Source organism: Pristiophorus japonicus, chromosome 12, assembly GCF_044704955.1.
Source record: "Pristiophorus japonicus isolate sPriJap1 chromosome 12, sPriJap1.hap1, whole genome shotgun sequence".
Taxonomy (NCBI): domain Eukaryota; kingdom Metazoa; phylum Chordata; class Chondrichthyes; family Pristiophoridae; genus Pristiophorus; species Pristiophorus japonicus.
The window spans coordinates 108,580,464-108,605,775 of NC_091988.1; the positions used below are offsets into that span (position 1 = coordinate 108,580,464).

The 25,312-nt window shown below is 45.7% G+C and overlaps 2 protein-coding genes across 7 annotated transcripts in view; one reads left to right on the forward strand and one right to left on the reverse strand.

The window, feature by feature from the left end:
* Positions 1-412: 412 nt before the first annotated feature.
* On the reverse strand, positions 413-19,636 carry LOC139277412 (uncharacterized). Of its 6 annotated transcripts, none has more exons than XM_070895846.1 (3): positions 19,411-19,636; positions 18,513-18,734; positions 413-16,082 (listed from the first exon to the last, which is right to left on the reverse strand). In XM_070895846.1, the coding sequence occupies exon 3, from the start codon at positions 4,424-4,426 to the stop codon at positions 3,098-3,100; it is 1,329 nt and encodes a 442-aa protein (XP_070751947.1). In that variant the 5' UTR covers positions 4,427-16,082; positions 18,513-18,734; positions 19,411-19,636; the 3' UTR covers positions 413-3,097. The 6 variants fall into 4 exon arrangements, with proteins under 6 accessions (XP_070751947.1, XP_070751952.1, XP_070751946.1 ...); XM_070895845.1 differs by having other exon boundaries at positions 413-16,111; XM_070895849.1 differs by lacking the exon at positions 18,513-18,734.
* Positions 19,494-25,312, forward strand: part of mrps25 (mitochondrial ribosomal protein S25) — a 28,725-nt gene continuing 22,906 nt past the window's right edge. The window contains exon 1 of the mRNA XM_070895854.1: positions 19,494-19,658. Coding sequence (XP_070751955.1) covers positions 19,525-19,658 — 134 coding nt within the window. The 5' untranslated portion in view covers positions 19,494-19,524. The remainder of the gene's footprint in view (positions 19,659-25,312) is intronic.

Below are 25,312 nucleotides of genomic sequence, written 5' to 3' on the forward strand. Positions count from 1 at the left end.
GCTTACCAATCCCTGGGGAACACATCCCACCTCTCCCGACAGTGCATTCCCTTTATCCCACTCTCTATCCCTTACCTCCCACCAATTACCAACCCATGTCACAGGGTTACCTCCAACTCCATGCACTTTTATTTTTGTTATTAATCTCTTGTGGGGAAACTTATCGAATGCCTTCTGGAAGTCCTTGTAGATAAAATCCATAGGCATTCCTTTATCCGCCTTATTACTGACCTCCTCAAAAGGTCAAACATGACCAACCCTGTACACATCTTTGATCAGGTTACACTTGCTCACTCTGTCCCTGATTATTGATTCCCATCATTTTTCCACAACTGATGTTAAAATTACTTTCTTGATTTTCTCTCTCCCAACCTGTTAGATCTCTTAATTTCCAATGAAATACGAACTCCGATTGTAGTTTTAATGTAACTTTATTTCTGGAAGAGAGCAACAAGCTTCTGGCTTTAAGCCAGGTCTTTGTCCTGCTGGGACCACATGGTCAAAATGGCTGTACTTATACCTGGATCAATTTACAGAAAAGAACTCGCCTTCTTTGATCTTATTGGTCTTTTAACCTTTTAATTGGCTTGCTACCCAAGGGTCCTAAAATGTCAAGTTGATTGATGACTTAATGCAACATTCTCCCACTCACGTAGCATCTCTGACTTGTTGTCTGTGAATTTTCACAGGCTGTCTAAATGCAGCCTGTTTGAATTCTCTATCAATCCCCCTTTGATTCTTTCACAAACTGAATCATAAAACATCAGGTATCACTGGTTAAACATTCTACAAAATAATTTCATACATGTTAATATAGTTTCCTTCTAAAATTTGTTGTGTTTCGCCACATGTCCGGACTAGTAGCTTCCACACAAATTTACACCAACCCGAGTTCCATCGTGGCCACAATGGAAGTCTGGTTTTAGTAGGTTAATTAACCTTATTCCAATTTAATCCAAATCAATATCTTAATTCAACCAGTAAACAACCTTCCCTTAAGCATAACATACTCCTGTGCCACATACAGACGGTCTGCTGGGACCTGCAAGGTGTCTCACCTGCGGGACAGCAGCTACAGCCGCCTGGTCGCAACAACATTTAATCAACATAAACAAACAATATAAAAGCAAAACAATTACAACAAATAGAATTAAACCTTCCACCAATGAAGTTCCTATTGAACCAAGCCATTCAGTGGCTCCGCTCCACAAAGTGAATGATGGGGGTTGCTTAAGTTTTTCTACCTCCTTTTGGATATGCTCCGCTAAGTGGGTAATTTCTTCGGAGCTATCTGGGATATATGTGCAACACTCAGTTCCGAGTAGGGTGCAAGTACCTCCCTTTTCAGCCAGGATGTAATCAAGGGCCAGTCTATTCTGTAGGGCTACTGTGCGGATTGCTACCATTTCTGCATTGATTTTAACGAGGGCCTCTGAGGTATCATTGGCTACCCATTCCACAACGGATGCCATGTTAATGGATTTCCTTGCCAGTCTGGCGGTCCCATACCTGGGAATCAGAATGGCAAAGAACCTCTCTGTTTCTGTGATAGCTCTCTTAGGACGGTGTAAATGTTCCGACAGTGACTTTATATGATACATATATGGCACAATATAGGCTAAATAGCAGGATCCCGTCCAATTCTGGGGCAGCCAAGGGTAGGCCTTGTGGCCACACACCCAATAGGTGCTATTATAGGCAATGAATGTTAGCTGTTTCTTTGTCAGCAACACTCCGGGCCTGTCCAGGCTTTTCCATCTGTTTTATTCAGAATCCCCGTTACGTTAAGAATTCCCACATCAGCCCAGTTTGGATGGTTCCGTGGCTTGATTATGTTATAATTCCGGGAGCAGTTACTATACCCCATATTTTGGGCTCCTTTGATGTTTCTAATCAGACAGACCGATTCCCCCGGTCTTCCTATTCCCGTTGTATTAGTGATAACAAAAAATAGGAGCCGTTTGGAATTATTGTAGCACGGTTGGTATCCCCCTTCAAAGGTAGTCAGATTGTAACCTGCTGACTTCCATTTACGTGCCCAGTTTTCCGTATCCTGAAACGCATTGCCTGTTTTGTTTTGATTAATTATCCACTCAGCCATTTCCGAGATATTCAAGGGAACTGGCCTCAAGGGAATCCCTCCCTTTGAGTGAATAGGAATATGCGCACACACCCAACAACTAGAAATGTTACCTTGTTTGGCATAAATGTATGACATATATAAAAAGGTATTTACATGTAATTCCCTTGCTACGCTACTATTTCCCTTTGGTGCAGAGGGTCGGCTAGTAAGAAGTAGGCCTATGCCTAGGATACCTACAATCAATAATACAGTAAATTTATACATTTTCGCAAAAAGTAATTGTCCTTATTAGATTTCAGCTTCAGTTACGGGTGCTCGTTTAACGTGTGAAGCGTGGATCCAGGCTTTCTTTCCTTGGACTTTAACAGCTGCCTGGGTGGTCAATAACACTTGATAAGGTCCCTCCCACTTGGCACCCAAAGGTTCTTTATGCAACTTTTTCACATACACCCAGACTCCCGGGATGATGTCGTGTCCTCCTTCGGGTGGATTACCCCAAGCTGCCGATAACTGTCGGGAAACAGAACTAATAGCATTGGTTAAGTTCTGACAGTATGATAACAAAGTGTCACTCATTAAGTGAACATCAGCTTTCCGTAAATCGATAGTTCCTGGCAGCGACATGGGTCTTCCTGTTATAATTTCAAATGGGCTTAGACCTGTAGTTCTGTTCGGGGTTGCCCTAATGCTACATAGCACTATTGGTAGTGCCTGGGGCCATGGTGTTCCTTCTTGGTGATATTTGGAAAGCTGTTGTTTCAGAGTTCGATTCATTCGTTCACTTGTCCTGATGATTGTGGATGAGAAGGACAATGTAAATCCCATGTAATGTTCAGTAACCTACAGACTTCTTGGCACACAGCACCTGTGAAGTGGGTTCCCTGATCTGAGTCAATACTACTCGGGACTCCCCATCGGGGAATGTAATCCTTACACAAGACCTTTGCAGTGTGATTGGCTGTGGCTCTTTTAGCTTCTACCCATCTAGAGAATCTGTTGACCATGACAAGAATGTTAGTGTATCCTTGGCATGAAGGAAGATATAAAAAAATCAACCTGCAGATGCTGGAATGGTCTGACAGGGGCAGGGGGCCTCAGTTGGGGCATTACCGTGATTGGTCCAGAATTATTTTTCTGGCAGACCACACAGCCGTCTGTTACCAGCTGGGCATGTTTTTTAAATCCCCGACCCCACCAGCTTTTCTGGAACCGTGCCGTCATCTGTTGTGAGGCCAAGTATCCCCACGAGTGGATCTGTTGGGCTAAAAAAGGCATAAACACTTGTGGCGTGACTGGCTTGTCGGTAACTCTTTGTCTCCAGACACCATCTTCGCATAGCTTAATTCCTGCCTCAATCCATGTCCATTTTTCCTCTCGGGAGCACTCGCCTTGCATTGTTTGAAGGTCTCGTGTCAGAGTCCTGAGTGCTTTCAATCTGCACATCTGTGTTGGTTCTTCTGGGGGAACGCCCTGTGAGGCGGCATCTTTAGCTGCCTGGTCGGCTAGGGCATTTCCCTGTGCTTCTGTGGTATTTTTCTTGGTATGGGCCTTACACTTCAGGATGGACACTTCCTGAGGTAATTGTATGGCCTCCAGTAAGTCTCGGACTTCTTTTCCATTTCGGATAGGTGTACCAGCAGCAGTGATGAATCCTCTTTTCCGCCATAACAGACCAAATTTGTGAGCGACTCCAAAAGCATATCGTGAATCTGTGTAGACATTAGCTGTCTGTCCTTCTGCTATTCGACATGCTTCTGACAGGGCCCGTAACTCGGCCTGTTGTGCTGACGTTCCTGAGGGTAAACATCCTTTTGCCACTACCTCATATAAGGTTGTAACTGCCCATCCTGCTTTTCTGGTACCATTGTCCACAAAGGAGGAACCATCTGTAAACAGGATGAGGTCTGGGTTGTGCAGAGGCTCCTCTGCTGCTAAGGCTGCTTCTTCTGTTTCTTTTAAAATCTCCACGCAGTCATGCTCTTCACATTCTCCCCCCTCTTGCTCCCTCGATTCTGACATCGGGAGCATAGTTGTGGGATTAACCGGGCTGGCCCGGAAGATATGGAGATTAGGAGCTTCCAAAACTGCTGTCCAGCGGGTCCATCTTGCTGCCGTCACCCGAGACATTCTATTCATAGACAGCAAAGCATGTACGTTGTGGGGACACTTGACAGTCAGCTTTTGGTCGAGGACTAGACCCGCAGTGGTCATTACCGCTCGACATGTAGCTTCCATGGCCCTTAGGCAACTTCCCCATCCAAGGGCTACCGCATCCAGTTTTGCCGAATAATAGCCAACAGGTCTTTGCCGATCCCCATGTTCTTGTGTTAGTACAGCTGTCATATATCCTTCTTTCTCATGGACAAACAGGGTAAATGGCTTACCACTGTCGGGGATTCCCAGAGCCTGTACTGAACACAAAGCCTTTTTCAAACTCAGGAAGGCCTCTTGCTGTTCTTTTGTGAGGGTGATGGCTTCTTTAGAGGCACATTTCCCCTTTAAAATATCATTCAATGGCTAAGCAAGCTGTGTGAAGGAGTCAATCCAATTTCTGTTAAAGTTACACAATCCCAAAAAAAGACCTTAGTTCCTGAATAGTGGTGGTTTTTTTAGCAGCCTGAATGGCTGCAGTTCTATCCTGGGTAAGTTCTCTCTTTCCCTGTGAAATCTTTTGTCCCAGGTATACAACCTCTTCTTGGGATATTTGTGCTTTGTCGATGCTGGCTTTATTTCCTATCAGCTGAAGGTGATCCAGCAAAGCTCATAAATGTTCATGCTGTTCTTCCATGTTTGAAGCTAGCAAGATATCGTCTACATATTGGATGACTGTGGAGGTAATTCTCGCAAATGGCTTTGTAAAGCCATGTGGAATACCGTAGGGCTGTTGTGGAAACCCTGCGGTAACCGGGTCCAAGTATACTGTTGTCCTTGGACAGTGAAAGCAAACCACTGTCGAACCTCCGGTGCCAGAGGCACCGACCAAAATCCGTTGACCATATCTATAACCGAGAAATATTTATGTTCCGGTTTGAGGGCATTAAAAATGGTGGAGGGATCTGCGACCAAAGGAGCTTTTTGATCAATACACTGGTTAGCTTTCCTATAATCGACACTCAAATGCCAAGTCTCATTAGATTTCTGTACCGGCCGCACCCAAGGTTCTCTCTCCCTCCCGTCCTCTCCCCCGATCGCTTTGTTTGTTGTCGCTGGACATCTCAAAATGAGGAATAAAGAAGCGGATTTAGAGAATTCTGTTAGGACCATTCATTAAAAAATAAAGTCACAGTTCGAATTTCATTTGAAAAGTTATTGTTTGTCCTTTGAGACAGCTGGAAATCTCACCAGTAACATTATACTTAGTTAGTTATCACCTAGATGCAGGTCAATGATTGGAGTTTAGGCAGATAAAGCAGGAGCGGCGAGGTCGGAATGAAGGAGCGGCGAGAGACTGTAGAGGGATGTGTTCGGGGCCCAGAAGAGGCGAGGGCCCAGGGGCAGCACTGAGGCATTGGGACTGCTTCTGGGGGAGGTGGGACCGGTACAAGCCGGACGGGTTGCACCACAACAGAGCCAGAACCAATATCCGCGCGGGGGAGGGGGTGGGTTGCTAGTGATGTTGGGGAGGGTTTAAACTAGCTTGGCAGGGGGATAGGAACCTGAGAATAGATTCAGTAGGGAGGGGAGTAAAGTTGGAATTGAAAAGCAAAAATGTAGGTGAGTTTGAAGGACAGAGGAAACAAGGGCTGGAAAGTAGTCAACAAGGAGGTCTGGCTGTACTAAATGGTATATACTTCAATGCAAGGATTATAGCGAATAAGGCGGATGAGCTAAGAGCACAGGTAGTCACTTGGGAGTATGACATTATAGCTATTACAGAGACATGGCTAAATGAGGGGCAGGTATGGTAGCTCAACATTCCTGATTACAGGATCTTCAGACAAGATAGGGAGGAGATAAAAAGGGGGGGTGGGGGTCGCAGTATTGATTAAAGGAACAATTACAGCTGTGAGGAGGGATGATATGTTAGGAGGATCATCAAATAAGGCCATATGGGTTGAACTGAAGAAAAGGGGCGATCACATTGCTGGAAGTGTACTATAGACCCCCAGTCAGAGGGAGATAGAAGGGAAAAATGTGGGCAAATTTCTGAGAAGTGCAAAAACTATAGGCCAGTAATAGCAGGAGATTTCAACTATCCTAATATTAATTGCAACAAAATTCATGTGAAGGTTATAGAGAGTGCAGAATTCTTAAAATACATTCAAGAGAACTTTTTTAGCCAGCATGTAGCAGGCCCAACAAGGGAGGGGGCAGTTCTGGATTTAGTTTTAGGGAATGAAGCTGGGCAGGTGGAAGGGGTATCAGTGGGAGAGCATTTAGGTGCTATTGATCATAATTCAGTCAGATTTAAGGTAGTTATGGAAAAGGATAAGGATAGATCAGGAATAAAAGTTCTAAATTGGGGAAAAGCCAACTCTGCTAAGCTGAGATGTGATTTGGCCAGCGTCGACTGGAAACAGCTACTGTAAGGTAAATCAGTGTCAGAGCAGTGGGAGGTATTCAAGGAGGAGATCCGGAGGGCTCAGGCCAAACATGTACCCTTGAAGAAAAAGGGTGGGACTAACAAATCTAGAGGCCCCCGGATGTCTAGGGGCATACAGAGTAGGATAAAGAAAAAAAAGGGAAGCGTATGACAGATACCGAGGGCTCAATACTGCAGGAACCCTAGAGTATAGAAAGTGCAGGGGTGAAATTAAAAAGGAAATTAGGAAAGCAAAGAGAGAGCATGAAAAATTTTTGGCAATTAAAATCAAGGAAAACCCGAAGATGTTTTCTAAATATATTAAGAGCAAGCGGATAACTAAAGAAAGGGCAGGGCCTATTAGAGACCACGAGGGTAATCTGTGTGGAGGCAGAAGATGTGAGTATAGTTCTTAATGACTACTTTGCGTGTTTTCACAAAAGAGAGGGGCGATGCAGACACTACTATCGAGGAGAAGTGGTGTGAAAAATTAGATGAAATAAACATAGAGAGAGGAGGTATTAAGGAGTTTAGCAGCTTTGAAAGTGGATAAATCCCCAGGCTCGGATGAAATGTATCCCAGGCTGCTAAGTGAAGCAAAAAAGGAAATAGCAGAGGCTTTGACGATCATTTTCCAATCCTCTCTGGCTTCAGGTATGCTGCCTGAGGACTGGAGGACTGCTAATGTGGTACCTTTGTTTAAGAAGTGAGAAAGGGATAGACTGAGTAATTATACGCCAATCAGCCTAACCTCAGTGGTGGGAAAATTATTGGAAAAATCCTGAAGGACAGGCTAAAGACACGGATTAATCAAGGCTAGTCAGCATGGATTTGTTAAGGGAAGGTCGTGCCTGACTAATTTGATTACATTTTTCGAGGAGGTAACCAGGAAGGTCGATGAAGGCAAAGCATATGATGTAGTGTATATGGATTTTAGCAAACTTTTTGATAAGGTTTACGTGGCACACTGGTCACAAAAGTAAAAGCCTATGGAATCCAGGGCAAAGTGGCAAGTTGGATCAAAATTGACTCGGAGACAGGAAGGATGTTTCCAGTGGGGTTCCACTTTGTGATATGCATCAATGATTTAGACTTGAATGTAGGGGGTATGATTAAGAAGTTTTCAGATGATACTAAAATCGGATGTGTGGTTGATAATGAAGAAGAAAGCTGCGGACTGCAGGAAGATATCAATGAACTGGTCAGGTGGGCAGAACAGTGACAAATGGAATTCAATCTGGAAAAGTGTGAGGTCATACATTTGGGGAGGGCTAACAAGGCAAGGGAATACACAATAAATGGTAGGACACTGAGAAGTGTAGAGGAACAAAGGGACCTTGGAGTACATGTCCACAGATCCCTGAATGTAGCAGGACAGGTAGATAAGATGTTTAAGAAGGCATACGGAATATGTGCCTTTATTAGCCGAGGCATAGAATACAAGAGAAGGGAGGTTATGCTTGAACTGTATAAAACAATGGTTAGGCCACAGCTGGAATACTGCGTCCAGTTCTGGTCACCACATTACAAGAAGGACGTGATTGCACTGGAGAGGGTACAGAGGAGATTTACGAGGATGTTGCTGGGAGTGGAGAATCTAAGCTATGAGGACAGATAGGCTGGATTTATTTTCATTGGAACAGAGGCGGCTGAAGGGAGACCTCACTGAGGTGTGTAAAATTCCGAGGGGCCCAGATACAGTGGATAGAAAGGGCCTATTTCCCTTTGCAGAGGGGTCAACAACCAGGGGACATACATTTAAAGTCAGATGGTTTAGAGGGGATTTGAGGGGAAATGTCTTCACGCAGAGGGTGGTGGGGGTCTGGAACTCACGGCCTGAAAGGGTGGTAGAGGCAGAAACCCTCACCACATTTAAAAAGTACTTGAATGTGCACTTGAAGTGCCATAACCTGTAAGGTTATGGACCTAGAGCTGAAAAGTGGGATTAGGCTGGGTAGCCGCTTGTCGGCCGGCGCGGACACGATGGGCCGAAATGGCCTCCTTCTGTGCTGTAAACGTCTATGATTCTGGGCACGGGCCAGCCCACACTGCGATATGTGTGCGCGCTCGGTCTGTGCAGCAGAGCTGGTCTCCAGTTAGTCTTGGGTAATCCTTGCCATTGAACCAAGACCTCGCTCTGTCAAGCCCATGTGGTGGCTGGTGTGCAATGGTCACCACACGTTAACAAAATCCACGCACAGGCATCTTCCACCCTTCATGATGTAGTTCGGGATCTGGAATAATAGGTCCATCAATGAAACACCTGTGAATATTTTGGCGTGGAAGCAAGTCATCCTCTATTCGAGGGTCTTATGATGATGATGATGACTTAGTCAGGAGAGCAGACAGGTGACTCCAGGATGGTATGTTGCCTCCCTGGTGCCAGGGTCAAGGATGTCATTGAACGGCTGCAGGTCATTCTGTGGGGGGGAGGGTGAACAGCCAGAGGTTGTGGTCCATATCAGTACCAACGGCATGGGTAGAAAGAGGGATGAGGTCCTGCAGGCAGATGTTAGGGAGCGAGGAAAGTGATTAAAAAGCAGGACCTCAAAGTTGTAATCTCGGATTACTCCCAGTGCCACATGCTAGTGAGTACAGAAATACGAGGAAAGCATGGCTGGAGAGATGGTGCAGGAGGGAGGGCTTTAGATTCCTGTGGCATTGGGACCTTTTCTGGGGGAGGTGGGACCTGTACAAGCCAGACGGGTTGCACCTCAACAGAACCGGGACCAATATCCTCGTTGGGGGGGTGGGGGTTTGCTCGTGCTGTTGGGGAGGGTTTAAACTAGCTTGGCAGGGGGATGGGAACCTGAGAATATATTCAGTAGGGAGAGAAGCAAAGCTCGAAATGGAAGGCAGAAAATTAGAAAGTGAATTTGGAAGGCAGAGGAAACAGGCTAGAAAATAGACAACAAGGGAATTTGGCCGTGCTAAATGGTATATACTTCAATGTAAGGCAGATGAGCTGAGAGCACAGATAGACGTGTGGGAGCATGATATTATAGCTATTACTGAGAATGGCTGAAAGAGGGGCAGGTATGGCAGCTCAACATTCCTGGTTACTGGGTTTTCAGACGGGATAGAGAGGGGGGTAAAAAAGGAGGGGGGGGGGGGTGATCACACTGCTGGGAGTGTACTATAGACCCCCAAACAGTCAGAGGGAGATAGAAGAGCAAATATGAGGCCAAATTTCTGAGAAGTGCAAAAACAATAGGGCAGTCATAGCTGGGGATTTCAACTATCCTAATATTAACTGGGATAGAATTAGTGTGAAAGGTATAGATGATGCAGAATTCTTAAAATGCATTCAGGTGAATTTTTTTAGCCAGTACGTAGCAAGCCCAACAAGGGAGGGGGTGGTTCTGGACTTAGGTTTAGGGAATGAAGCTGGGCAGGTGGAAGGGGTATCAGTGCCAGAGCATTTTGGTGCTGGTGATCATAATTCAGGACAAAAATAGACCAGGAATCAAAGTTCTCAATTAAGGAAAAGCCAATTTTGCTAAGCTGAGATGGGATTTAGCCAAGGTGGACTGGAAACAGCTACCGTAAGGTAAATCAGTGTCAGAGCTGTGGGAGGTATTCAAGGAGGAGATCCTGAGGGTTCAGAGCAAGTATGTTCCCTTAAAGAAAAAGTGTGGATCTAACAAATCTAGAACCCCCTAGATGTCAAGGGGCATACAAGGTCAGATAAAGAAAGAAAGGGAGACTTATGACAGATACCAAGGGCTCAATACTGCAGAAACTCTAAAGAAGTATAGAAAATGCAGGGGTGAAATTAAAAAGGAAATTAGGAAAGCAAAGAGAGAGCACGAAAAAATACTGGCAAGTAAAATCAAGGAAAACCCAAAGATGTTTTGTAAATACATAAAGAGGATAACTAAAGAAAGAGTGAGATTAGAGACCATAAAGATAACCTGTATATGAAAGCGGAAGAAGTGGGTATGGTTCTTAATGAATACTTTGCATTGGTTTTCACAAAAGAGAGGGACGATGCAGACATTGCAATCAGGGAGGAGGAGTGTTAAATATTAGATGAAATAAAAGTGAGAGAGGAAGCATTAAGGGGTTTAGCAGCTTTGAAAGTGGATAAATCCCCAGGCCCGGATGAAATGTATCCCAGGCTGTTAAGAGAAGCAAAAGAGGCTCTGACCATCATTTTCCAGTCCTCTCTGGCTCCAGGTGTGGTGCCAGAGGACTGCTAATGTTGTATTTATGTTTAAAAAGGGAGAAAGGGATAGACCGAGTAATTACAGGCCAGTCAGCCTAACCTCAGTGATGGGAAAATAAGTGGAAAAATTCTGAGGGACAGGATAAATCCTCATTTAGAAAGACACAGATTAATCAAGGACAGTCAACATGGATTTGTTAAGGGAAGGTTGTGTCTAACTTGATTGCAGTTTTTGAGGAGGTTATAAGGAGGGTCGATGAGGGTTGTGCGTTTGATGTAGTGTAAATGGATTTTAGCAAGACTTTTGATAAGGTCCCACATGGCAGACTGGTCACAAAAGTAAAAGCCCCTGGGATCCAGGGCAAAGTGGCAAGCTGGATCCAAAATTGGCTCAGAGGCAGGAAGCAAAGGGTAATGGTTGATGGCTGTTGTGACCGGAAGGCTGTTTCCAGTGGGGTTCCGCAGAGCTCAGTACCAGGTCCCTCGCTTTTTGTGGTATACATCAATGATTTAGACTTGAATGTAGGGGGTATGATTAAGAAGTTTACAGATGATACAAATATTGACCGTGTGGTTGATAATGAAGATAAGGGAGTCAAGGGTTATTGGGAGCAGGCGGGGAAGTGGAGTTAAGGCCAAGATCAGATCAGCCATGGTCTTATTGAATGGCGGAGCAGGCTCGACAGGCTGAATGGCCTACTCCTGCTTCTATTTCTTATGTTCCAAGAAAGCTGTAGACTGCAGGAAGATATCAATGGACTGGTTAGACGGGCAGAACAGTGGCAAATGGAATTCAATCTGGAGATGTGTGAGGTAATGCATTTGGGGAGGGCTAACAAGGCAAGGGAATACACAATAAATGGTAGTATACTGAGATGTGTGGAAAAACAGAGGAACCTTGGAGTGCATGTCCACAGATCCCTGAAGTTATCAGGACAGGTAGAAATGAAAGCAATAGCAAAATACTGCGGATGCTGGAATCTGGAATAAAAACAAAAAATTCTGGAAATCTCAGCGGGTCAGGCAGCATCTGTGGAGAGAAAGATACGAAGACATAATAGAACATAAGAACATAAGAATTAGGAACAGGAATAGGCCATCTAGCCCCTCGAGCCTGCTCCGCCATTCAATAAGATCATGGCTGATCTGGCCGTGGACTCAGCTCCACTTACCCGCCCGCTCCCCATAACCCTTAATTCCCTTATTGGTTAAAAATCTATCTATCTTTGACTTGAATACATTCAATGAGCTAGCCTCAACTGCTTCCTTGGGCAGAGAATTTCACAGATTCACAACCCTCTGGGAGAAGAAATTCCTTCTCAACTCGGTTTTAAATTGGCTCCTCCGTATTTTGAGGCTGTGCCCCCTAGTTCTAGTCTCCCCGACCAGTGGAAACAACCTCTCTGCCTCTACCTTGTCTATCCCTTTCATTATTTTAAATGTTTCTATAAGATCACCCCTCATCCTTCGAGTAAAGACCCAGTCTACTCAATCTATCATCATAAGGTAACCCCCTCATCTCCGGAATCAGCCTAGTGAATCGTCTCTGTATCCCCTCCAAAGCCAGTATATCCGTCCTTAAGTAAGGTGACCAAAACTGCACGCAGTACTCCAGGTGCGGCCTCACCAATACCCTATACAGTTGCAGCAGGATCTCCCTGCTTTTGTACTCCATCCCTCTCGCAATGAAGGCCAACATTCCATTTGCCTTCCTGATTACCTGCTGCGCCTGCAAACTAACTTTTTGGGATTCATGCACAAGGATCCCCAGGTCCCTCTGCACCGCAGCATGTTGTAATTTCTCCCCATTCAAATAATATTCCCTTTTACTGTTTTTTTTCCCAAGTTGGATGACCTCACATTTTCCGACATTGTATTCCATCTGCCAAACCTTAGCCCATTCGCTTAACCTATCCAAATCTCTTTGCAGCCTCTGTGTCCTCTACACAACCCGCTTTCCCACTTATCTTAGTGTCATCTGCAAATTTTGTTACACTACACTCTGTCCCCTCTTCCAGGTCATCTATGTATATTGTAAACAGTTGTGGTCCCAGCACCGATCCCTGTGGCACACCACTAACCACCGATTTCCAACCGGAAAAGGACCCATTTATCCCGACTCTCTGCTTTCTGTTTGCCAGCCAATTCTCTATCCATTCTAATACATTTCCTCTGACTCCGCGTACCTCTATCTTCTGCAGTAACCTTTTGTGTGGTACCTTATCGAATGCCTTTTGGAAATCTAAATACACCACATCCATCGGTACACCTCTATCCACCATGCTCGTTATATACTCAAAGAATTCCAGTAAGTTAGTTAAACATGATTTCCCCTTCATGAATCCATGCTGCGTCTGCTTGATTGCACTATTCCTATCTAGATGTCCCGCTATTTATTCCTTAATGATAGTTTCAAGCATTTTCCCCACTACAGATGTTAAACTGACCGGCCTATAGTTACCTGCCTTTTGTGTGCCCCCCTTTTTAAATAGAGGCGTTACATTAGCTGCTTTCCAATCCGCTGGTACCTCCCCAGAGTCCAGAGAATTTTGGTAGATTATAACGAATGCATCTGCTATAACTTCCGCCATCTCTTTTAATACCCTGGGATGCATTTCATCAGGACCAGGGGACTTGTCTACCTTGCGTCCCAGTAGCCTGTCCAGCACTACCCCCCTAGTGATAGTGATTGTCTCAAGGTCCTCCCTTCCCACATTCCTGTGACCATCAATTTTTGGCATGGTTTTTGTGTCTTCCACTGTGAAGACCGAAGCAAAATAATTGTTTACGGTCTCAGCCAATTCCACATTTCCCATTATTAAATCCCCCTTCTCATCTTCTAAGGGACCAACATTTACTTTTCCGTTTTATATATCTGTAAAAGCTTTTACTATCTGTTTTTATGTTTTGCGCAAGTTTACCTTCGTAATCTATCTTCCCTTTCTTTATTGCTTTTTTAGTCATTCTTTGCTGTTGCTTAAAATTTTCCCAATGCTCTAGTTTCCCACTAACCTTGGCCACCTTATACGCATTGGTCTTTGATTTGACACTTTCCTTTATTTCCTTCGTTATCCACGGCTGGTTATCCCTTCTCTTGCCGCCCTTCTTTTTCACTGGAATATATTTTTGTTGCGCACTATGAAAGAGCTCCTTAAAAGTCCTCCACTGTTCCTCAATTGTGCCACCGTTTAGTCTGTGTTTCCAGTCTACTTTAGCCAACTCTGCCCTCATCCCACTGTAGTCCCCTTTGTTTAAGCATAGTACGCTCGTTTCTGACACAACTTCCTCACCCTCAATCTGTATTACAAATTCAACCATACTGTGATCACTCATTCCGAGAGGATCTTTTACTCGGAGATTATTTATTTTTCCTGTCTCATTACACAGGACCAGATCTAAGATAGCTTGCTCCCTTGTAGGTTCTGTTACATACTGTTCTAAGAAACAATCCCGTATGCATTCTATGAATTCCTCCTCCAGGCTACCCCCTGCGATTTGAGTTGACCAATCGATATGTAGGTTAAAATCCCCCATGACTACTGCCGTTCCTTTTTCACATGCCTCCATTATTCCCTTGATTATTGCCCGCCCCACCGTGAAGTTATTATTTGGGGGCCTATAAATTACGCCCACCAGTGATTTTTTCCCCTTACTATCTCTAATCTCCACCCACAATGATTCAACATTTTGTTCATTAGAGCCAATATCGTCTCTCACAACTGCCCTGATATCATCCTTTATTAACAGAGCTACCCACCTCCTTTCCCTTCTTGTCTATCTTTCCGAATCGTCAGATACCCCTGTATGTTTAATTCCCAGTCTTGGCCACCCTGCAACCATGTTTCTGTAATGGCCATCAAATCATACCCATTTGTAATGATTTGTGCCGTCAACTCATTTACTTTATTTCGAATGCTGTGTGCATTTAGGTAGAGTGTTTTAATCCTAGTTTTTAAACCATGATTTTTAGTTTTGACCCCTCCTGCAGCCCCTTTATATTCAGTGGCCCTTTTTGTTTTTTGCCTTGGGTTTCTCTGCCCTCCACTTTTACTCATCTCCTTTCTGTCTTTTGCTTTTGTCTCCTTTTTGTTTCCCTCTGTCTCCCTGCATTGGTTCCCACCCCCCTGCCATATTAGTTTAACTCCTCCTCAACAGCACTAGCAAACACTCCTCTGAGGACATTGGTTCCGATCCTGCCCAGGTGCAGACTGTCCGATTTGCACTGGTCACACCTCCCCCAGAACCTGTTCCAATGCTCCAGGAATTTGAATCCCTCCCTGCTGCACCACTGCTCAAGCCACGTATTCATCTGCGCTATCCTGCGATTCCTACTCTGACTAGCACGTGGCACTAGTAGTATCCCGAGATTACTACTTTTGAGGGTCTACTTTTTAATTTAGCTCCTAGCTCCTTAAATTCGTCTCGTAGGATCTCATCCCTTTTTTTACCTATGTCGTTGGTACCAATGTGCACCACGACAACTGGCTGTTCTCCCTCCCTTTTTAGAATGTCCTGCACCCGCATCCTGGAGTCTCGGTTGCGGACGCAGAAACGCCTATCTATTCCCCTTACAATTGAATCCCCTATCACTATTGCTCTCCCACTCTTTTTCCTGCCCTCGTGTGCAACAGAGCCAGCCACGGTTGCTGCTGCTGCCCTCCCCTGATGAGTCATCCCCCTCAACAGTACCCAAAGCGGTGTATCTGTTTTGCAGGGGAATAACCGCAGGGGACCTCTGCACTACCTTCCTTGCACTGCTCTTCCTGCTGGTCTTCCATTCCCTAGCTGGCTGTGGACCCTTCACCTGCGGTAAGACCAACTCGCTACACGTGCTACTAACGTCATTCTCAGCATCGTGGATGCTCCAGAGTGAATCCACCCTCAGCTCCAAATCCGCAACACGGACCGTCAGGAGCTGGAGGCGGATACACTTCCCGCAGATGTAGTCGTCAGGGACACCGGAAGTGTCCCTGAGTTCCCACATAGTACAGGAGGAGCATATCATGTGACCGAGCTCGCCTGCCATGATTAACCCTTAGATACCCTTAAATTGGTACTTACTGATATAAAAAATAAAAAGAAAAGCTACTCACCAATCACCAGCCAATCACTTACCCCCTTGGCTGTGACGTCACCTTTTGATTTCTTTCTACTTTTTTTGCCTTCCCTCCCAGCTGCAGCACCCCGAGCTTCCGCCTCTCCTCTGCCGCTGGGCCTTTATAGGCCTCACCAACACCTCGAGCTCCCGCCTCTCCTCTGCCGCCGGGCCTTTATAGGCCTCACCAACACCTCGAGCTCCCGCCTCCGATCTGGGATACGGAATACTTGCCTTTATTAGCTGAGGCATAGAATACAAGAGCAGGGAGGTTATGCTTGAACTGCATAAAACACTAGTTAGGCCACAGCTAGAGTACTGCGTGCAGGTCTGGTCACCACATTACAGGAAAGATATGACTGCACTAGAGAGGGTGCAGAGGAGATTTACGAGGATGTTGCCTGGACTGGAGAATTTTAGCGATGAGGAAAGATTGGATAGGCTGGGGTTGCTTTCTTTGGAACAGAGGAGGCTGAGGGGAGACCTTATTGAGGTGTATAAAATTATGAGGGGTCTAGATAGAGTGGACAGGAAGGACCTATTTCCCTTAGCGGAGGGGTCAACAACCAGGGGGCATAGATTTAAAGTAATTGGTAGGAGATTGAAAGAGAATTGGAGGAGAAATCTTTACCCCCAGAGGGTGGTGGGGTCTGGAACTCACTGCCTGAAAGGGTGGTAGAGGCAGAAACCCTCACCACATTTAAACTGCACTTGCATGTACAGCTGAAGTGCTAGAGCTGGAAAGTGGGATTAGGTTGAATAGCTCTTGGTCGGTTGGTCGGTACGGATGCGATGGGCCAAAATGACCTCCTTCCGTGCTGTAAATGTCTGTGGTTCATTAACCCAACCACAGTAACATTAATGAAACTTTATCAGGAATGTGCTGCAGCAAATCTCAAATCCTCCATCTGTTGTGGTGCGGTAATTTTTTAATTTGGGATCGGACAGTAATGTGCAGAATCCTGGTGCACAGCTTGTGGTTTGCCGGCAGGAGTCACCCCGAAACAGAAACTGCTGGAAATACTCAGCGGGTCAGGCAGCATCTGTGCAGAGAGACAGAGTTAACGTTCCAGGTCAGAACTGGACAAAGTTCGATGTAACAGATTTTAAACAAGTGTAGGGGCAGCAATAAGGGGAGGAAAGAACAAATGGGAAGGTCTGTGATAAAGAGACAAAATAGATAATGGTGCGAGGAAAATGGAGATGGTAATGGGACAAGTTATGAAACAAAAGATGGGTCTAGTTAGGGTGGAAATGGAAATGGCAGAATCATCGACAACTGCCATGAGAGAAAGAAACTAACAGAAAAAAAACAATAGGGACAGCGGTTATATAACATAATATCAGAAATAGGAGCAGGAGCAGGCCATACGGCCCCTCAAGCCTGCTCCGCCATTTAATAAGATCATGGCTGATCCGATCATGGACTCAGCTCCACTTCTCTGCCCGCTCCCCATAACCCTTTATTCCCTTATCGCTCAATGCCCCAGCTTCCACAGCTCTCTGAGGCAGTGAATTCCACAGACTTACAACCTTCTGAGAGAAGAAATTTCTCCTCATCTCAGTTTTAAATGGGTGGCCCCTTATTCTAAGATCATGCCCTCTAGTTCTAGTCTCCCCATCGGAGGAAACATCCTCTCTGCATCCATCTTGTGGAGCCCCCTCATAATCTTATACGTTTCGATAAGATCACCTCTCATTCTTCGGAATTCCAATGAGTAGAGGCCCAACCTACTAAACCTTTCCTCATAAATCAAACCCCTCATCCCCAGGATCAACTGAGTGAACCTTTTCTGAACTGCTTCCAAAGCAAGTATATGCTTTCGTAAATATGGAAAGCAAAACTGCATGCAGTATTCCATGTGTGGCCTCACAAATACCCTGTATAACTGTAGCAAGACTTCCCTGCTTTTATACTCCATCCCCTTTGCACTAAAGGCCAAGATTCCATTGGCCTTCCTGATCACTTGCTGTACCTGCATACTATCCTTTTGTGTTTCATGCACAAATACCCCCAGGTCCCGCTGTACTCCGGCACTTTGTAATCTTTCTCCATTTAAATAATAACTTGCTCTTTGATTTTTTTTTCTGCCAAAGTGCATAACCTCACACTTTCCAACATTATACTCCATCTACCAAATTTTTGCCCACTCACTTAGCCTGTCTATATCCTTTTGCAGATTTTTTGTGTCCTCCTCACACATTGCTTTTCCTCCCATCTTTGTATTGTCAGCAAACTTGGCTATGTTACAGTCGGTCCCTTCCTCCAAGTCGTTAATATAATTGTAAATAGTTGGGGTCCCAGCACTGATCCCTGCGGCACTCCACTGGTTACTGATTGCCAACCTGAGAATGAACCATTTATCCTGACTCTCCGTTTTCTGTTCGTTAGCCAATCCTCTATCCATGCTAATATATTAGCCCCAAGCCCGTGAACTTTTATGTTGTGCAGTAACCTTTTATGTGGCACCTTGTCAAATGCCTTCTGGAAATCCAAATATGCCATCATCAACTGGTTCCCCTTTATGGCCTTTTTATTAAACTCATCCCAATCTGCCCATCTCCCAGACCTCCTGTACTAAGAGCTGATACTCTTACTGGAAATCTTTAACCGACATTTAGGGGTTGCAATTTGGTTTCTTACACTGCCTGTTACTGCTGGCGGGAGGCGGCAAACGGTGCGGAAAAGGCCAACTGTCAGCTGTCCGCGGCGTCCATGCCTCTGGAGAAATTCGGTTGGGTCTTTGGAAGAGGTGCCAAGAGGTAACGCTGAGCCCTCTAACGCCACCCGCGTGGTGACATCATCAACGCCACCGTCGCGATATCTGGTTTCAACAACGGCCTTCCCAGCAGGCAATTTTACAGCCTGAAAAAAGTGGTGAAAACATAGCAGATCTCAGACACAATCACCCAGAGAGCAAGGTGGGGAAGTGTGTGTGTGGATCGGAGAAGTTTTAGGTTTTATTTTCTTCACACAGTATGCCGGCAGTTTCCAGTTATGAAATTGAGTCTGCTCCCGAGCTCCCGCCCGTTGGTGCCCGAGGATGAGCATGCAACGCCACTTTTTACCGCTGCAGTTTGAGGCGGCACCTACCGCCTGGCGCTAAAATCAGCACTCAGACGGTGACACCGCCTCAAGGCCATAACCAGCTTGGACCCCTTCGTGTGGTCCAGCTCCTGGTGTGGCCGACTGAGCATTTCAGAGGGCCCCGTGTCCTCCAATCCCTGAGATTACCGTCACTCTGCTCTAACTCCCCAATAGGCCAACCCTCCACCTCCCTATTCCAGGCCCTAACCCTCACTCCACATTGGGCCATCCCTCCACCTCCCTATCCCAGGCCTGATCCTCACTCCGCACTGGGCCATCCCTCCACCTCCCGATCCCAGGCCTGACCCTCACTCCCCAATGGGCCATCCCTCCACCTCCACCTCCCTATCCCTATCCCAGGCCCTAACCCTCACTCCCCAATCCGGCAGGTCCGGCCCGTTGCTCTATCGGTGCCGCCCTCTCCCTGTTGGTTCCCGCGGCCGGTCCCACTCACCGCCTCACAGTCACAGGATCGCTCGTCGCTCATAACAACTGTTGTGTGGGGGAGGGGTGAGGTGCGCAGGCGCGGTGGGGGAGGAGGTGCGCAGGCGCAGTGCGGAGGGCAGCCATGCCGATGAAGGGTCGTTTCCCGGTGCGCCGGACGCTCGAGTTCCTGCGGAGCGGAGCTGTGGTGCTCCGGGACTCGGTGCGGATCCTGACCGTCAATTACAACACGCACGGGGAGCGCAGCGACGGAGCAAGGTCAGCGGGGGGGGCGGGGGGCGGGCGGTCACCATGGAGACCGGGCCCTGGGGGGGCTGTCACCATGGAGACCGGGCCCTGGGGGGGCTGTCACCATGGAGACCGGGCCCTGGGGGGGCTGTCACCATGGAGACCTCACTCCACTTTCCCGCCGATCCCTTGATTGGCTCAGAGTGCACAAGTCGATGGATGTCCGGCTCGAGTACACCGGGGGGGAACAACAGTTAATGCTGTGGGGGAGGTGAGGTGAAGGGAAGGGGGCAGTACCCGAGGAGAGGGGTCCATTAACAATAAAAACATCAGAAATAGGAGCAGGAGTCGGCCACCTGGCCCCTCGAGCCTGCTCCGCCATTTAATAAGATCATGGCTGATCCGATCATGGACTCAGCTCCACTTCCCCGCCTGCTCCCCATAACCCTTCACTCCCTCATCACTCAAAAATCTGTCTATCTCTGCCTTAAATATATTCAATGTCCCAGCTTCCACAGCTCTCTGGGGCAGAGAATTCCACAGATTTACAACCCTCTGAGAGAAGAAATTTCTCCTCATCTCAGTTTTAAATGGGCGGCCCCTTATTCTAAGACCATGCCCCCTAGTTCTAGTCTCCCCCATCAGTGGAAACATCCTCTCTGCATCCACCTTGTCAAGCCCCCTCATAATCTTATACGTTTCAATAAGATCACCTCTCATTCTTCTGAATTCTAATGAGTAGAGGCCCAACCTACTCAACCTTTCCTCATAAATCAACCCCCTCATCCCTGGAATCAACCTGGTGAACCTTCTCTGAACAGCCTCCAAAGCAAGTGTATCCTTTTGTAAATATGGAAACCAAAACTGCACGCAGTACTCCAGGTGTGGCCTCACCAATACCTTGTATAACTGTAGCAAGACTTCCCGGCTTTTATACTCCATCAATTTTGCAATAAAGGCCAAGATTCCATTGGCCTTCCTGATCACTTGCTGTACCTGCATACTGACCTTTTGTGTTTCATGCACAGGGACCCCCATGTCCCCGCTGTACTGCAGCACTTTGCAATCTTGCTCCATTTAAATAATAACATGCTCTTTGATTTTTTTCTGACAAAGTCCGGTAGCAGGGGGCCAGGAAGGGAAGTATGTTCTCAGCAGTTTAATGGGAATAGGGTCGTGGGATCAGGAGGTGGGTCTCTTGCTTTGGAGGCAGTTCAGAGAAGGTTCACTCGGTTGATTCTGGGGATGAGGGGGTTGATTTATGAGGAAAGATTGAGGAGGTTGGGCCTCTACTCATTGGAATTCAGAAGAATGAGAGTTCAGTATTGAGGGAGTGCTGAACTGTCTTTCAGCTGAGACATTATATCGAGGCCTCGTTTCAGGAGGATGTAAAAGATCCCACGGCACTATTGGAAGAAGAGCAATAGTTCTGCTGCTGTCCTGGTCTTCTATTCCTCCCTAAGCCAACACCACGAAAACAAATTACCTGCTTGCTGCATCTTTCTGTTTGCATATTGGCTGCTGCATTTTCCTAGATAACAAAGGAACTACAATTCAGAACGTCATGTTTAAGATAAAGATTGAGAGCGACATAAGAAAAAGACCAACGTAATAGATTGGAAAAAAGCTAACTATGAGGGGATAATGATGGAACTCGAGAGGACAAACTGGAAAAAAAACAGACAACGAGATAGAACAGCGGTGGGAAATATTTGAAAAAGTGATTAATATAGTTCAGGAGAAATATATTCCACTAAAAATCAAAAACAAACCAGCCAATAATGACCATGGGTAAAGGGATAAGAGGGGTAATATTGAAAGTGAAGAAAAAGGCATACGCTAAGTACATAGACAATAAGGGAATATGAAGAGCTTAGGAAAGAAGTCAAAAACAATTAGAAAGGCAAAAAGCAATTACGAAATTAAATGATCAAGAATATAAAAAGAAATAATAAAATATTCTGCAGACACACATAACAAAAGGAGGATCGGGATAGGGCCATTAACGGATGCACAAGATAAACTCGCAGGTATCCGCAGATGAGGGGGTTGACTTATGAAGAAAGGTTGAGTAGGTTGGGCCTATACTCATTGGAGTTCAGAAGAATGAGAGGTGATCTTATTGAAACATACAAGATACTGAGGAGGCTTGACAAGGTAGATGCAGAGAGGATGTTTCCCCTCGTGGGGAAATCTAGAACTAGGGGACATACCGGTAGTTTAAAAATAAGGGATCATCCATTTAGAACCGAGATGAGAAGGAATTTCTTCTCTGAGGGTTGTGAATCTGGAATTCTCTGCCCCAGGGAGCTGTGGAGGCTGGGTCATTGAATATATTTAAGGCGGAGATAGACAGATTTTTGAGCGATAAGGGAGTGAAGGGTTATGGGGAGCGTGCAGACAAGTGGAGCTGAGTCTATGATCAGATCAGCCATGACCTTATTAAATGGCGGAGCAGGCTCGAGGGGCCAAATGGCCTACTCCTGCTCCTATTTCTTATGTTCTTATGTAATGACAATGAAATGGCAGAAATATTGAATTACTTTGCCTCAGTATTTACCAGGGACAACTAACAGGGTGCCAATGATATTACAAAGTATTTATAGCATGGAAACAGGCCATTCAACCCAGCAGTTCCATGCCAGTGTTAATGCTCCACACAAACCTTCTCCCATTCTTCATCAACATATCAGAGTTTCCTGTTGGATTTTATTAGTGACTATCTTATACTTTTGGGCTATAGTCCTCCGCAAGTGGAAACATCTCTATATCTAGAGGTTTTGATAGAGTAGATTGAGAAAAACTATTACCTCTGGCAAGTGGGCCAAGAACCAGAGGTCATAGATTCATTGGCAAAAGGTCTGGAAAGGAGATTGGAAATTTACTCACAAGTTGTCTGGATCCGGAACACTCTTCCTGAGTCCATAAATAAATATTAAAGGGAGTTGGACAGGTACTTGAGGATGAGGAGCTTGCCGAAAAAAGCGGGGATGTGGGACTAAGCACAACTGCTCGTTCATAGAGCCAGCACAGGCACGACGGGCCGTATGGCCTCCTTCACGTTTCTATGATTCTATCCGATCAAACCCTTGCCTAATATTAAAGACCTCTATCCAGTCACCCCTTGGGTACAGCAAACAATTAGGAAAGCAAATGGTATGTTAGCCTTTATTACAGAGGGACCGGGGGTATAAGAGTAAAGCAGTTCTGCAATTGTACAGGGCCTTGGTGAGACCACACCTGGAGTACTGTGCACAGTCTGGGTCTCCTTATCAAAGGAAGGATATACTTGCCTTGGAGGCGGTACAACGGAGGTTCACTAGACTGATTCCTGGGATGAGAGGGCTGGCTTATGTTGAGAGATTGTGTAGAATGGGCCGATACTCTGGACTTTAGAAGAATGAGAGGTGATCTTATTGAAACATATAAGATTCTGAAGGGGATTGACAAGATAGATGCTGAGAGGTTGTTTCACCCTGGCTGGTGTGTCTAGAACAAGGGGGTCACAGTCAAGGGATAAGGGGTCGGCCATTTAAGATAGAGATGAGGAGGAGTTTCTTCACTCAGAGGGTTGTGAATATTTGGAATTCTCTGCCCCAGAGGGCTGTGGATACTGAGTCTCTAAATATATTCAAGGCGGAGATAGATAGATTTTTGAAGTTTAGGGCAATCAAGGGATATGGAGATTGGGCGGGAAAGTGGAGTTGAGGTCGAAGATCAGCCATGATCTTATTGAATGGCGGAGCAGGCTGGATGGGCCATAGTGCCTACTCCTGCTCCTAGTTCTTATGTTCTTATCTAAGGAAGGATCAAGTTTCCTTAGAGGGAGTGCAATGAAAGTTCACCAGACTGATACCTGGGATGGGGGGATTGTCCTATGAGGAGAGATTGAGCAGACTAGGCCTATATTCCCCCGAGTTTAGAAGAATGAGAGGTGATCTCATTGAAATATACAAAATTCTTACAGGGCTTGACAGGGTAGATGCAGGGAGGATGTTTCGTGTGGCTGGGGAGTCTAGAACCAGGGGTCACAGTCTCAGAATAAGGGGTTGGCCATTTAGGACTGAGATGAGGAGAAATTTCTTCACTCAGAGGGTGGTGAATCTTTGGAATTCTCTGCCCCAGAGGGCTGTGGATCAGTGTTCCCTCTAATTTTTTTTGTACTGAGCGGGCCACGAACTCCTTTGAGTGTGACCTTTTTAAACAACAACAGCAACCACTTAAAAGCATATATCCAGTTTTGCCATAATACCCCACCGTCACGAATCATGAGACAATCAAACCAGGTTCAATACAAGTTTTACACAACTTCTGCTTCTGAAATGAGCCCTAATGCTTTATTTGCACTTTTATGCCTTTTTTACCCTGCGTTGCTACTTTTAATGATTTGTGAATCGATACCCCGAGATCCCTTTGCACCTCTATCCCACTTAAACTCTTCTTTCCCAAGAAGTAGGCAGCCTCCTTTCTCCTACCAAAATGCACCACCTCACACTTCTCTATATCAAAATGTATTTGTCATTTACATGCCCATTCTGCACGTTTGTTTACAGTAGAATTAATGAAAAGCTTTTAGTTCGTCATCTATAAACTCTAATAAAAAAATTACTTGTCAGAAATGACTGGGATACAATAGAACTGCATAATAATAAGAACATAAGAACATAAGAATTAGGAACAGGAGTAGGCCATCTAGCCCCTCGAGCCTGTTCCGCCATTCAATAAGATCATGGCTGATCGGGTCGTGGACTCAGCTCCACTTACCCGCCCTCTCCCCGTAACCCTTAATTCCCTTATTAGTTAAAAATCTATCTATCTTTGACTTGAAAACATTCAATGAGCCATCCTCAACTGCTTCCTTGGGCAGAGAATTCCACAGATTCACAACCCTCTGGGAGAAGAAATTCTTTCTCAACTCGGTTTTAAATTGGCTCCTCCGTATTTTGAGGCTGTGCCCCCTAGTTCTAGTCTCCTCCACCAATGGAAACAACCTCTCTGCCTCTATCTTGTCTATCCCTTTCATGATTTTAAATGTTTCTATAAGATCACCCCTCATCCTTCTGAACTCCAAGGAGTAAAGACCCAGTCTACTCAATCTATCATCATAAGGTAACCTCCTCATCTCCGGAATCAGCCTAGTGAATCGTCTCTACCCCTTCCAAAGCTAGTATATCCTTCCTTAAGTAAGGTGACCAAAACTGCACGCAGTACTCCAGGTGCGGCCTTACCAATACCTTATACAGTTGCAGCAACACCTCCCTGCTTTTGTACTCCATCCCTCTCGCAATGAAGGCCAACATTCCATTTGCCTTCCTGATTACCTGCTGCATCTGCAAACTAACCTTTTGGGATTACTCTAAAAGAGTTTCATGCACAAGGACCCCCAGGTCCCTCTGCACCACAGCATGTTGTAATTTTTTCCCCATTCAAATAATATTCCCTTTTACTGTTTTTTTTCCCAAGGTGGATGACCTCACACTTTCCGACATTGTATTTCATCTGCCAAACCTTAGCCCATTCGCTTAACCTATCCAAATCTCCTTGCAGCCTCTTTGAGTCCTCTACACAATCCCACTAATCTTAGTGTCATCTGCAAATTTTGTTGCACTACACTCTGTCCCCTCTTCTCGGTCATCTATGTATATTGTAAACAGTTGTGGTCCCAGTACTGATCCCTGTGGCAC

Excerpts from the sequence above, each read along its gene's own strand:
- LOC139277412 (XM_070895849.1), bottom strand. The coding sequence starts at position 4,426 with ATGACAGCTGTACTAACACAAGAACATGGGGATCGGCAAAGACCTGTT.